Here is a 15,116-nt window from a genome sequence, read left to right as displayed (position 1 = left end):
AAAACAAAACAAAACAAAACAAAAATCTCATTTATTCCATGTGTATATACACCTACTATGTACCCACAAAAATAAAAAATAAATAGTAGAAGATAAGAACAGAGAGGTAGGCAAGGGCTGGATCAGGCAAGGACTCTTCATTATAGTAAGGTGTTTGGGTTTTTTTTCTGGTTGCAGTGGGAAGCTGTTAGGGGAGTTTTAAGTTTGTCATTGTCTGCTATGTAGAGAGTAGAATTTAGAGGAATAAGAGCATACACAAGTTGACCACTTAGAAGATGCTGTGCAGTAAGAATGGCCATGCCTTAAATAGGAACAGTGCTTCTGAAACTTGAGTGTGAGTCACAGTAACCTGCAGGGCCTGTTAAACACAGATCGCTGGGTTACAACCCAGAGTTTCTGATTTAGGAGATCTGGAGTGGGACCACTGGTTTTGGAACAAATTTCCAGGTAAAGCTCATAGTCCTGGGCTGCATTTTGAGAACCACTAGAGTAGAGTATTTCCCAGACTTTTTTTCCTTGAGCAAACTAATGAACATGTTAATTAATAGTCTTTGAGAAAAGGCCATGGTCAAATAGATACAGGGAATGCTTACATTTTATAGCCATTCAATGCATGTTGTCATAATAAAGGTCATGAGATGTTTAAAAGAATCCTCTATAACTAGGTTTAATCCCTCAGTTCCCTCATGTCATCAGTAATAACCTTGAGGACTGACTGAAATAAGGTCATTCTGACAATTAGTTAAGTCAGAACTTTGCATTGCTAATAACAAAAGTGACCAGAGCCATTATTTCTGGGAGCGGGGAAAAGACCTTTATAGTGTTAAGATCGTCTAAGCTTGAAATTATTATGAGTCCTTAAAATTATTATGGGCTCTTAATTCTTTTCATTTCTTAGATCAGTCTTACTTCCACAATATGCATTTTAGAGTGTAACATTTTGGTATAGCATAGTGATTTTTTTATTATTTTAGCCAGAGATTCCTCTACACACGTATGACTGAGAGCGTCACTGTATAGAACATCTAAGGGCAGAACTGCTCTAGGTAAAATGTACAGATGGGGGACTGGAGAGATCCCATTTCCCCTACATGACCACCCCTTTCCCATTGTTCTTGGTCACCATGAAAGGGGTTCCTGAATCCTGATGCTTGCTCACAATACAGCCTGGAAGGCAGTCGACTAGCTGAAGGAACACTGAGCTAAAAGTCAGAAGGACCTCCTGTGCCTGGCTGTGCCTGGCTGTGCCTAAGGGCAAATTGTTTGACCTCTGAGTCTGTTTCATCTGAAAATGGTTATAAATCATTTCCTTCCAGGGGTTACAGGGTGGCTTAAATGAGATAATATACTTATATAAAAGTGACACTCCACAGTGATAACTATCATCTACCTCCTAGGTTAGAGAAAATTCCTAAACATATACCTTCTTTCTCCAAAATGAGAAATAACTAAAGGCAGGTGTTTTCAGACCTGCAAGGTCAATGTTTACTCCTGCAGAATGGTGAAGTGGCACTGCAGTGGCCTCAAGTATAGCGAGCTGGGAGCTGCACCTATAAAGACCAGAGATGTCAATCATATCCTGAAGTTACCATACCTACCTACATATCTCACTGTCTTTCTTTCTCTCCCCCTATCCATAATTAGTGGACAATAATGAGTATCATTTTTGACTGGCTACTGTGTGCCTGGCCCTTGGCTGAGTGTCCTGTGAAATACATTCTCTCATTAGCTTTTACCATCACCCTGTGTGATTGGTACCACTGTATATAGCTCGTAAGTGGCAAGGTCAGTGGAATCCATATCTATTTGATAGGTTCTTAATCTCTATATTCTTTTGGTCTCATATTCTTTCCCCACAACCTATAAAAATAAAATGTGTGGACCACAATAATGTAGGAATGACCTTTTACCCATAAATTGTCCTAACTAACTTTTGTGTTTTAATTAAAGAAAAGAAACTTTTGGAAAAGTCTACTGTCATTTATAAATTAAATAATGTGAATTTCCCAAGCATCTTCCTAATATGTTATCACTTTTTGACTCTGTTCAATTGTCAACACTGCTTTTCCAAGAAGAACTATTCCTGGACATTTCTGATGATGGTGAATGAGGAACCTCGCTATCTGAGCCCTGCTGCTATGAGGCTGGTGATGGGTTTTGCAGCTGAGCACCAATTGCCATGTACAGTTTCTGTGCTGCAAAACTCTAAAATAGGAGCTTGTAAATTTGACAGGATGTAGACCAGGAATCATCCATCATGTTAGAGTTTATGAACATTATTTCTATTCCCTGATCAATTGTATGTATCATTTTACCTGATAACTTGCTGTGATTCCTTTTGTTTTCAGGGGAGGGTGAAGAAAACTGAATAAATTGTGCTTTAGGGATTTGGTTTATTTTGGATCATTAATGTATCATGTGCTGTGAAGCTGTGATACTCTAAAGTTATTCCACAGTAAGGACACAGAGGAAATAGCCCAAGTCAGGGGTAAAAAGTGAAGGAACTGAAGGAAAAGTGAATGGTTGCCTGATAATGTGAAACTCAGATTCAGATTCCCCAGACTGCTTGCTTATTTTAGACAACATCGCATATAACAATAGTGCTGGTGAAATAATATGTTCATCAGAATTAATCAATTGATTGCTTGTGTATTGAATAGTCTACACACATTTATGTAGAAAAATACTTCTAACATGGCATTTGACTGGATGTTAAATGATAGGCTAGTCATGAAGATAAATGCTTACTTTTGTGCATTTGGACTAAAGAAAACCAACATGGTTTAATAGAAAGTAATAGAATTAATCAAGTGTTAGTACCATGGATCTGAGGCAGTCCTAATGGCAGAGCTAACAAATACCATATGCTTAGAGGGCTCTGGCTTTGGAGGGAGAATGACCCTGAGTTCAAATTCTACCTCTCCCTCCTAGTGCCCATGTGACCTTGAGTAGTTTATTTAGCGTTTATGAGCCTCAGTTGTCTTGTATATGAAATGAGGAGAATAATAAAAGTAGTAATTTGATTCTGAGGGTTAAATGAGTTAATGCATTAAAACTCACCACAGAATAAACATTCAGTAAGCATGATCTATTTATTTAGTTTCAAGGAAATCTGAAATATAGGAAACTGAATTTTTTCTAAGGAAATTTGCATTTTATATTTTTATCTGTTGTTTTACCTCATAATATGAGTCAGCAAGCTCAGTGTTGCAGAGAAGTAGCACCTATGGCAGGGTGACTAGAGAGTGGTTTTGGTATATATTATATAAAAAGAATGATTACAGAATTTACAAGCCTTGTAAAATGCATAATGTTTTTACTGGCAGCTTATAGTAAGTTTGATTGTGTGTTCATGTGTACGTATATAGTGTGTACAGAAATATCATACATATGCATGTGAAAATAAAGCCAAATCAAACACAGTGACATATCTCAAACTCTTCCCTAGAGAATTGGGGAATCATTGCTACCTATTGTCTCCCCTTTCAGAGCTTTGTGTTGAGTATATGTTTATTTTGATAATTTCTTTTAAAAATTAAATTGAATGGCTCTGTGTGATCTCTTAAATAGCCAAATATATTACTTTTTTTAAGCCCGTCTTTACCAAGTAATTGTGGGAATTACGTTAGAAAAGGGGAACGATCTTGAAAGGACATCACATTGATTAACTTGAAGCTAATGTACCAGAGGAGATAATGGTAACTAATCTCTTTAAAACACATAGAGCAGCCTTCTGTAAACTGCCCTGAAGTTTTCAGTTCCTTTGATCTCAGTTGATAATCATTTAACCTAATATCTTGAGGAGGTGGGGGATTAGAACATTAACTTACCTTAAGTATTCTTTAATCATCATCAACCCTCTCCTAGGCCTTTCCTCCTATAGCGGTCTCCTAACATGTCAATCACCTTTCTCCCGAAGTCCTGAGGAGCCTCGTTAGTTGTGTTTATTTGCCACCTCTGCTCTGCCACTTTTCTCTGGGCCCTGTGCTTTCTAACTCATCCTCCCACGGTCATTCTCACCAACATGATATTTTTCTTTCCATCCAAGTGCCATGTTACACTGTTGCCATGTACTACCACTGTAATTCACCGTGAAGTACATTTATTCTGTTATTAGTTTAATACATTTGGATTCCCTTATGATTGAACCTGTAGAAGCCTCTAGTGGTAAGTTGTGTGATGATCCCCTTCATCACACAATTTAAGCTCGACAACATTAACTATGTTCAACTGCAAATATATTGCTTACACTGAACACTTGAATTGTGAACAAAATCTTGTAGTGCAAAATGTGCTGGCTTTTCACCTTTACCAGCTCCCCAGCAGATAATTGGCTACATCACTAAGAAAAAGACACCATCAGAGATTTGGTCCTTGAAGTTAAGTCCACAGAATGATCTTTATGGAGGTGAAGGGTGGAAAAGGCACTCTTCCTCATAAGCAACTCTAGAGAAGTCTAGTTCCCGAGAAAGTACACTAAGCCGCAGTTCTACTCAGTGATCACGCTGGCTCAAGACCAGCCGTCCTGTGGAAGCACCCCAGAGGCTTAACTCTTGGAAAGCCAGAAGGTCATGCCAGCTCTGATTTTTCTTAACTATCCCAGTCTCTCATTATAATAGCTCGTAGACCAGTGTTTATTCAAAAGTAACATGTATATGAATCACCTGATAATCTTGTTGAACTACCTGGCAAACTAGATCTGGGGAAGGGTGTACAGGTGTGCCTTTCTGACAGGCTCCCAGGTGATACCAATGGTACTGGTCTGTGTGCCACACTTTGAGCAGCAAGGTTGTCATCTGCTGACTCTCCATCTCATTTGTACGTTGGACTCACTGCAGAGCTTTAGCATGACTGATGCATGGACCCACCTCCGATAATCCGATTTAGTTGGTATGGGGTATGGCCTGAGCAACAGGCATTGTGAAAGCTCCACAGGTGTTTCCCATGCATGGTGGAGTCTGAGAACCTCTGTCTTCGATGTCATCCTCCCAGCTTGGAGTCCTCTTTATGTACCACTATAACCTCACTTTTCCATAATGCCTTTCTATCCTTACCCCATTATTTTTCCATCAGACTCATCTTGCAGAAAACCCCACTGTCTGCCTGTACCTCAGCAGCTGAATGTGGCCACAGATCTCAAGTGGGTGCAAGCACTCTTGGGGTCATGAACTCTTCCTGTTGCAGGTTTTGAAGAGCTGAAGGGAGAGCAAGCATACGTCTCCCAGTTCTGTACAAATCTCCTCAATTACTAGGGGGAAAAAAGCAAACAAATGAATTCTGTCATCTTTGCACCACCAAATCCGTGCCCCCTACATCTATAGCCATAGTCTCTGCTGTCTCTTGCACCTCTCGCACCCTGGTTCTGTGCCCCCCTCAGCTACCCAAGGATTCCTGAAAGAACTTCTTTCGCTAAGCCACCAGTTTCTCACTCTTCTAGATTCTTCCCATCACACCATCATGTCTGCTATCACATTCCTATCATTAGAAGAGCTTCTTGAGCCCATTTTCCCCTCCGGTGACTGCTCTCTTTCTCTGCTTTTTCCAGCTTTGCCATAACATGACACTTGCCAAGTCTGAGGAGCCACCTCGTTGCCAAATCAAGTGTTCCTTCTTGGCTTATCTTGCTGTGGTCTCTCACAGACATTCAGTGGAGCACTCTTGCATTCTTAAAATCATTGTTTCCTTTCCCCTCCCTGGTCAGGGTCCCCCTTCCTCACACTGTTTCTCTCACACACACTCGTTCTCGCCTCTGGGCTCTCCGTATGTTCGCCACCATGGCGCCTGTTCATGCCTAGCTCCCTTGCCGTTGTCAGGCCTTTGCTTCTGTCTCTGCCATTGCCTCCTGAAAGGCGCCTTCTCTGAATTTGCTTTAAATTAGCCCTCTCCAGTCATCCTCATCACTTCTGTATCTGCTTATCCTGATTTTTCTTTTGTAGCTTTATCAACACCTGATATTCCCTTGTTTTCTTGTCTGTTTATCGGGTAGCTCATCCAGTAATAATATAAACCCCATAAAGGTAGGGGCTTTGCTTTTTTGGTTATCTGCTCTCTGCTTGGAATTTGAATGTCTCTAATACATAATAGTCACTCAATAAATATGTGATGAGTAAATGAATGTTCCTGAAACCATTCTCCAGTTCCTCCTAAGAACTTGTAAGCCCACTACCTATCCATCATAGACAAGTATCACATTTGTAAAATTTCCCTTGTGATTTGTGACTGAATTTCATTTTATTTCTTTTGATTTAGAGAGTATATGTATTCTAAAAAATCCAGTAACTTTTTCCACCAGGTTCGTGAGAGCTGGTCTGCCTTCTTTCTTCCGTGATGAACTTGCATATCTTCTATCTCTGTGTGCCCATGTCTACACATGTGCTACGAGTCCCAAAATAAAAAAAAAAAAAACTGTTTCAAGAGGTTGATGTCTTTAAAAGAAAAAAAAAAGTCCTTAGTTTCTTTAAAAATACATAATTGTTGCCTCTCCAGAGATATTTTTGCAGTGTGTCCCTAGAGGAGGAATTCCAGCTGATGGCCCAATGCAGGGCAGAGGCCCATAGACAGACAGTCTGGCTCCAATTTATGCTCTGTGTTCACATGGCTAATAGGCGTTAGTATTTTGATTTAGAGAAGTGCTCTACTGGATCCTGCCTTGATTATACACCGGTAACATCTGGCTTAGAACCACACATTTAAAGGCCAAGAGCTATTTATTTTCTTCATCTTCCTCTTCTCTGTCTCTCTCTCTCTCTCTTTTCAGTAAAATGTCTGGGGAATAGTTTCAGTATTTTGATACAGCAGTACACAGAATAAATTGGCAGTAGTTCAATTTTCCTCCTATTAAACTCCGTTGTAGACACTTTGAACCTTTTGGAACTTTTATAGTATGTATAATATATATCAGAACTTCCACAAAACCCTGTTAGTGCCTTTATTATCCCACTTTTTTCCTCTATCCAAGTTTTTGCTATCACCTCATTTTAGACCCTAAACTCAACACTCACTACACTTAAATGCAAATAAAAAAAAAAGCAACTCTTGATTCATAAGGTGCCCATAATTCTACAAACATCTAATGAAAATGAGCAAACATCTCTGTATAAAACTTGAGTTCAATCCAAAAGTATGTTTCATTCTCAAATGCCTGATAAAACAGTGCAATTGCAGGTGCTGGCAGCTCCTTCACAGCAGTTTGGCAAGATGGAGGGTGCCCAGCATTGCTAAGGCTACACCCACCAAATGTCCAGTCATCTTTCTTGGATTCTTGGATCTGTGAGTCCTTTAGCTGGAAAAATGCAGTGCTGTAATCTGCTCACTTAGAATTAGCTATTCCGGTGACTTAGTAAGTTGGAAAAAAACAAAAAGTAAAATGAGATATTTGAAAGTAAGCCCGCCCCAGACATTCTCTTAGAAACAAGATCATCACCTCTTACAGGCATGGTTTTCCTTGGCTGATGGCATGACTATCCCCGGCCCATCTGTGCCAAGCCTTTGGCATGGCTGACGAAACATCTCTCTTTCAATAGGCCTTGCTCTCTGGAAACCTTAGTAAAATACAGCTAGTTCACACTCCAGCAAACCACAAACCTAAACTTTCCCAGTTACAAATGATATTTTGCCAAAATGCTTACTAAGTCCTGGCTCTCATAGAGTGTGTGATGTGGAACCGCCACAGCTTGAAAAACAAATGACCAGCCCTCCTAGTGCCGTGGGGTTGCATTCCAGTGGGGTGCTCAACTGCAGTTTTTATCATACCACATGCCATGCTTGCTTGCTAGCAGATTCTTGCATTTTGCTTTTTTTTAAATTATACTTGTTTGCATGCTTATCAGATGTACAAAATGCATTCTTCATGGATTTTCCTATCACTGTTTGGGTAGCACAGAGAGTTACGTACTTCAGAAGCATGGAATTGATCAAAGTAACAATCAAAAGGAACAGTATGTTTTCTCCCATCCCCATAAATCTGATCTGCAAATGCAAAGAATGTGAAGAATGAAGTGAAGAAATTCAATAATTGTATTTAAAACTTAAAAAGAAAAATTGGCAAATCACAGGATAAGAGCCTAACCAACCTGGTCTCCAGAAGGAAAACCTTTTAAATCAGATACTTCTGAACTGCTATCTGAAATATATATCTTTAGGGCAGTAATCATCAGAAACATAACAGAGTAGTGTGGAGCTCAGTTTTATTGTCTTGCATCAGTGAACATTCCTCAAAAGCACAGAGCGTCACTAATGGAATTATATGTTTTCATGCTATAATTACATTTGATTTTTCCTGATATTTCTGTAGACTTTGTTCATGGTTCCATGACTAGGCAGAATAGTTTCTTAGAATGTCCTCAGCCTATTTAATGCCTAGTTCCCCCCAACCCTGCCAAAAATACAGAGATTAATAATAGGAATTTTTCAACAAAAAAAGACAAAATGTGTTTTTTAAACTTATACCACCTTTAGAGATTTTATTTCAACAAAAACATGATCAACAACAACAAAAAAAAGAAAGAGAAAAGAATTGTATCCTTGAAGGAAACAGAGCAAAGGGCCCTTCTGAGCTCTGAAACCCCTTGAGACACAAACTGGCACTTATTAACATTTTTTTTTTCTTTTGAGATACAGTTTCACTCTGTCACCCAAGCTGGAGTACAGTGGCATGATCTTGGCTCACTGCAACCTCCGCCTCCCGGGTTCAAGGGATTCTCGTGCCTCAGCATCCCGAGTAGCTGGGATTACAGGCACGCACCCCTGTGTCCAGCTAATTTTTGTATTTTTAGCAGAAGCAGGGTTTTACCATGTTGGCCAGGCTGGTCTCGAACTCCTGACCTCAAATGGTCTGCCTGCCTCAGCCTCCAAAAGTGCTGGGATTATAGACATGAGCCACTGTGCCTGGCCTACTTACTAATAATTTTATTCTTGTTTTGAATGAATGTTTGTTGGCTAAAACAGAACTGATTTGATCTTTGGGTATATAGTCCCAAATGGTTCTGTCACTGGAAGACGGATGAATCCAGCAGCACAGTCAAGCTACCAGATGACAGAATACCAGGATGCCATCAGATATGTGGAGTCAGCATCCATTACTGAGAAATGAGAATCTCTGGCTATGCAATCCACATAAATCTCTAAATGAGGAGATGTAAACAATTAGAAAATTATGTTGAAATTCAACGTATTATTTTCTTACCTCTATCTTCACTCACATCGAGTCTTAGTTTAGCTCTCATACCCCAATGACCCCTTAACACTCAGTGCCTTTTTCTTAGCATATAATTCCTATTCTCCAGGTTTTAATGGCTACAGAACACAGGATGACATCTCAAATATGTTTACACTTTAGGGCTTCCCCCTCAAAATATGATGAAAGGAAATATAGGAATAAAATGGGTTATCTGAGTGGAGATGTGGCATGAAGAGTGGTTTCTCCTTGCAGATGGAATCAGTTCAGGGTGTAGATGAATACTGCTTGGCCTGACCTGGGTTGCATGTTCTTATCATAAATTGAGTAAAGTTTGTGTTACATTTCCCCAAGTTGAGATACATTTCTTGAAATGCCAACTATTAGAATGTTGAAAACACAATTTCGGCTCTCTCTTCTCAAATCCCTGCAGTCTGGCTCCCGGCCCAGCCACTCAACCCAAATCACCCTCTGAGGTCTTCCAAAATAACTTCCCAGCCAAAACCAATAGTATCCTTCTGGACTTGTCAGCTTTATTCAAAACCTTATTCTTCTCCCTGCTAACACCCCTCTGGTCTCAGATTTTAAGGGTTTGTCCCTTCCAGGTTTTTTCTTTCCCATATCTTCTGAGTTGCATCTATGAGCAGTTCTTCTTTAGCCATCATTCCAACTTTGAGAATTTTAAACACAATGTTTGAGCATGAATTACTTCTCTATTCCAATCCCTATCCCCAAATGCTCATTACTTTTTAGTCTTATATCGCTTGATGCTAGGCCTTCAGCTGCAGTTAATTATGCTAAAGTAACAACTCTGGTCTTGATTTTCAACTCCTTGCTGCTGTTTAATATCTTGGTTTCTGTAAACAAAAGTTGAGTCATTTTAACTCTTTACTGAGCCCGTCACTTTCATTAACTTTTCAAAGCATATATTTTGTACCTGGATTACGCTTAGAGAACTAATGTTGTTTTAGCTATTTTCACCCCTCACTTCTTCAACCTTAGTCAAATGCAGGTTAGACCAAACTCTACACATGTTTGGATAGGGAGATTCCTCTTACCTTGTTGATAAAAATGCAATCAAAAATTAAGTGATGGTTGCACCATCCTCTGCCAGCTCTTCCTGTTTCACCTCCAGATAACATTCTCTGCTCAAGTCTTATAAATACCCAGTTGACCTATTTTTCTCTGTCTTTTAATTCTCATTATTTGTCATTATTCTTAAAAAGACACCCTTTCTTTTTAGCGAGTTTACTCCATTCTTCAGCACCCCATCCAAATACCTTTCTCCAGAATACTTCCATAGATTATATGTAAACTGGGTCATATGAACTGAATGGCTGCCTTCCTCCTTCCCTCCTGAACGTACAGCTTTGTGTGAAAATGTATGCTGTGTCATCGTTACGTATGTCTGAATTCCCAGGTGTGCCTGTGCGTTTGGTATATCTGAACCTTCTGGAAAGTCACCTTTCCGGATGACTGAGAAATCTTTTGAATCTTCAGTAAAAACCCATGCAGTCTCCTCCCTCTTCCACCACAGCAATATGTCCTTAAAATATTTTTAATAATAAGTGCTTACTGAAATTTTACCTCATTATGTGTACATTTTCTTTACAGGATCCCCCCATGGCTGTAACCCTTGGACTCCGCATGGAAGAAATGATTTTTAATCTTGCTGACACTCATTTGTTTTTTAATGATTTAGAGGTAAGAATTGTACCAGGTAAAATAGTTTTGTCCAACAGCAGACCTCTTAGATGGTTTCTATATCTGCAGATAACCTCGAGAAAACAGAAAGATAAAAATTTAGCTCAAGAGAAGCGTAAAGTTCTTGTCAAGAGGAAAAGTTTTATTTACAAATATAAGCAGAAAGTTAATTTGTGTTCGTGAATAATATATATGTAGAACAAAAATGTCTCCAAAGAGGAGACTGTTGGCTTTGCTGTCCTTACTGTCCACAGCTGTACGTGACTCTTGGTTCTTTTAGTGTTTCAGCCGCAAGAGGCTTGGCACCTTTGCAATCAGCATTAGCTCTTCCAGATTATTAACCAGGAGCCGATTTAGGTTAATCACTAAACGATATTCACAGACACTATTCGTGGTGATAGCATAGATCATTTAATTTTGTGGATAATCTGAAGCCTAACTTTAGCTAACATTATCATTCCTCATTTCTTTCCCTTCTGGATAAAACAGTGCTAGAACTATTTAAGCATGTTTGATGCATTTAAATGCATTTATTTTCTCATTTTAAAAATTATGTTTCCATTTTCAACCTCAAATGGCAAGACGGTGTCTAAATGGCAAATAAGAGAAAAAGAAAATAAAAACAACAGCAAAATGCAACGACCCAAGGAAAAATAGCCTCAGAGTAGTTGAACATGTACTGCAATAAGGTATGCCATCTGTGTCCTAGGTTATTAGACATTCAAATAATACAATTTGAAATAACTAAGTAGTTCAGGTTCTTGGCAGAAGTACTTCTCAGTCAAGCATAACTGTGCTGAAATAGAGATTTCTCTTTCATTTTTTTTCAGATGGCATGTTTAAATTTATTTTTTATCTCATAGTTTCATAATTAAATAAAAGTTTTTGTCTATAATCATATGATGAATTGAGAGGGAGATTACTACTACTGAACCCCTACCTTGTTCTAGATATTTTATGTTGAACTTTCCATTAATTACTTAACAGTGTATTGAAGTAAATGGTTTATCACATTATTTATACAAGGGAGAAACTCTATGGTCCACAACATACAAATCACATCTAAAGTTGCCTGCTATCTAAGTGGTAGAACTGGAATTTGAAGCAGATTTGCCTAGTTCCAGAGCACATACTTCTGACCCATCCTATGCTGAAAATGTTTCAAGTGTGTGAGAAAGAAAAGCCAAGTTATTGAGTTACTTAAATAACTTTTTTAAAAAATACTTTTAAGTTCTGGAGTACATGTGCAGAACGTGCAGGTTTGTTATGTAGGTAGACACATGCCATGGTGGTTTGCTGCACCCATCAACCCGTCATCTGCTGCACCCATCAACCCAGCATCTACATTAGGTATTTCTCCTGATGTTATCCCTCTCCTAGCCCTCCACCCCGCAACAGGCCCCAGTGTGTGGTGTTCCCCTCCCTGTGTCCATGTGTTCTCATTGTTCAGCTCTCACTTATTAGTGAGAACATGCAGTGTTTGGTTTTCTGTTCCTAAGTTAGATTGCTGAGAATGATTTCCAGCTGCATCCATGTCCCTGCAAAGGACATGAACTCATTCTTTTTTTTGGCTGCACAGTATTCCATGGTGCATATGTGCCACATTTTCTTTATCCATTCTATCACTGATGGGCATTTGGGTTGGTTCCAAGTCTTTGCTATTGTGAACAGTGCTGCAGTAAACATACATGTGCGTGTGTCTTTATAGTAGAATGATTTGTAATCCTTTGGGTATATACCCAGTAATGGAATTGCTGGGTCAAATGGTATTCCTAGTTCTAGATCCTTGAGTAATCGCCACATTGTCTTCCACAACGGTTGAACTAATTTACTCTCCCACCAACGCGCTAGTTAGAAAATGTTTGTTTTGTTTTTTCAATGACAAGGTCTTAAATCCAGTTTGAGTTAAATTTGAGACATGAGAGTAAAAATGAGTGGTTCAGTACATTCCATAAATGTGTGTGCTGAAATCTGTTTAACAACATTTTGCTGTTGTTGTTGTTGTTGTTGTTTTTCTCTACAGTGAGTCAGTGTTTTTACTAAATAATACAATTACTGTCTGATTAAAGAGGCATTCTTGTTTTTTCTACAATGGACAGTATGAAAGGTCAATATTAGTAGGCAAGCTTTCAGTTTTAGATAACAAATAATAATCACCTCTCTAAAACCTGATTTAAATTGATCCTGCTACTTATGAATACAGAATGATTTATATATACCTGATAATAACAAACACCTTAACCTTTCTAGAACTTGAATTTTTTACATACAGCGATAACTTTTGTGGTTAGTTTTTCTGTTGATCAGTATGGATGAGTTTCATTGTAAAGAGGATCTTAATATTATTAGTCTTTTCAAAGGTGTAAAAAGAAAAAAGAAATTTTATGTGGTAGTATCCAACTAAAAGTGCTTATTTCATTTGGTTAATTATTTTTTACTGGAAATAAGTAGAATAAATGAACTTTTAGCTTTTTTACTGGCACGTTAGAAGCCAGGTGGAATAAATTTACTACCCAACTTTTAAAAGAATGCTAAAGTGAGAAGGTGGAAATAGCATATCATGAATTTGTAACTAACTTTAGCAAGTTTGAAATGAATATTGGTATATCAAAAACATGTTGTAGTCATGTATGGCACTTAAAGACATTATTTTAGTTCAGGTACTATGTTATATGTATTTCAGAAATACCTGGCAGGATCTTTGTTAGAAGTAGTTCCTGAGAAAATACTGGTATTGACTTTCTCTTCTCTGAGTATATAGCTTTTTAGTTGTGTTTTAGAATGTGATAAGAATTTTATTTGGCTCAAACCACAGAACTTAGCTATTCAACAATACTATACTTAATCAATAAAATAATTGAGTTACTGCATATAAATTGACTGAACTGTCACTACACATGCGTGCCACACAAATGCTTGCACATCCATATAAAGTGCCCAAGGAAACACAAATGTTTTTTACTGACTTGAGTAAACAAGCACTAAAACTAATAAAATCAAAACAGTAGCTTTCAAAAGCATTCAGTACAGTTACATACATAGCCCCCTATCCTTCTGCATCTGACTTTGAAAGGCAGTGTTACTTTCACACAATTTTTTATTTCAATAAACCTCTTACAGCCAAAAAGTGGCTTGGGCTCCATAACTGGAATTAAATGATTTCTACTCTTGTTGACAAAAAGAATTCCTCAAGAGAGTAACTCTACCATTAGCTTATTATGTTGTCATTGTTGATATTGAATATTTAAGCTCTCGGGGTGCTTTTTTGTAAAACCTAAACATCTAAATTTGACACTCAAATCTTTCAGTAGATACTTCAACATATATAGTAGCAGCTGTTCCTCACGTAATTCCTTAAAAGATACAAATTTAAGTCCTCCTAATAGACACTTCACTGCATCCTGCTCAACTGCAGAGAAGGCAAATGCCCACACTACCCTCCCCTAACAAGAGAAACCTGTGTATTTAAATAAAGTGCTATTTCAGTTAGAATAACCTCCAGAAAAGAAGTCTCCAGGAAGTTTGAGATGGCAAAAGTGATGAAAGACTGCTGTGAATTATAACTGATAAATATCAGTGACAACTTTTTGGTTACCTTGTAAAACAAAATTAAAGTATTTAAGGTTAGTTCTAGAATATTTTCAAATGTTTGAGTTCTACTAAAATTTGTTAAAGCCAAAACATTATAGCGTTTTTAGTATTTCACTTTTTGGTCAAAATGATTCTTAAAGAGTTTGTCAGAGTGAAAAATAATTGACGAACAATTATTTAGCTTTTTCTAAAAATATAAATAATGGAAGTTCAGGTTTCTTTCACTGGATTGTAATCCTCAGGCAACCGTCCAGAGTCAACAGGCATAGTTAACTAGGCATAAATTTAAAGAAAAGTTAAATTTGGAAAAATCTCAAATATAACTTCAATCATGGAGCTTCTGGTCCAATAAGTGTGATATACTGTTGTCCTCAGGAGTAAAAGATAAGTTTTTGGGCAACCTGTGTACAAATTAATCATGCGAGTTAATACTTAATGTCAGAGGAATTTCTCTAAAAATTACAATGAGAGAGTATTAGATAGAGAAATAACTTCTGATTACCAGGGAAATTTACCAGGATTCCTCCACTTTTTTGAATGTCACTAATTTATTATAAAAGAGAGACACAGAAGTTATTTACATGAGGAAAGATTTCAGAACTTCAATGGAATGGGCAACTTCATGTGACACCATTTCAATAGTGAT

At 38.0% G+C, this 15,116-nt stretch overlaps 1 protein-coding gene across 6 annotated transcripts in view; it reads left to right on the top strand.

Moving 5' to 3' along the window:
• The window catches only part of EYA4 (EYA transcriptional coactivator and phosphatase 4), a 298,595-nt gene that overhangs the window by 265,769 nt on the left and 17,710 nt on the right, over positions 1-15,116 (top strand). For all 6 annotated transcript variants that reach the window (XM_011968909.1, XM_011968908.1, XM_011968906.1 and 3 more), the window contains one exon: positions 10,790-10,879. In XM_011968909.1, coding sequence (XP_011824299.1) covers positions 10,790-10,879 — 90 coding nt within the window. The remainder of the gene's footprint in view (positions 1-10,789; positions 10,880-15,116) is intronic.

Source organism: Mandrillus leucophaeus, unplaced genomic scaffold, assembly GCF_000951045.1.
Source record: "Mandrillus leucophaeus isolate KB7577 unplaced genomic scaffold, Mleu.le_1.0 Scaffold864, whole genome shotgun sequence".
In the NCBI taxonomy this organism is placed as follows: domain Eukaryota; kingdom Metazoa; phylum Chordata; class Mammalia; order Primates; family Cercopithecidae; genus Mandrillus; species Mandrillus leucophaeus.
Note: the sequence above shows the minus strand (reverse complement) of the source record. Positions and strands in the feature narration are given on the sequence as shown.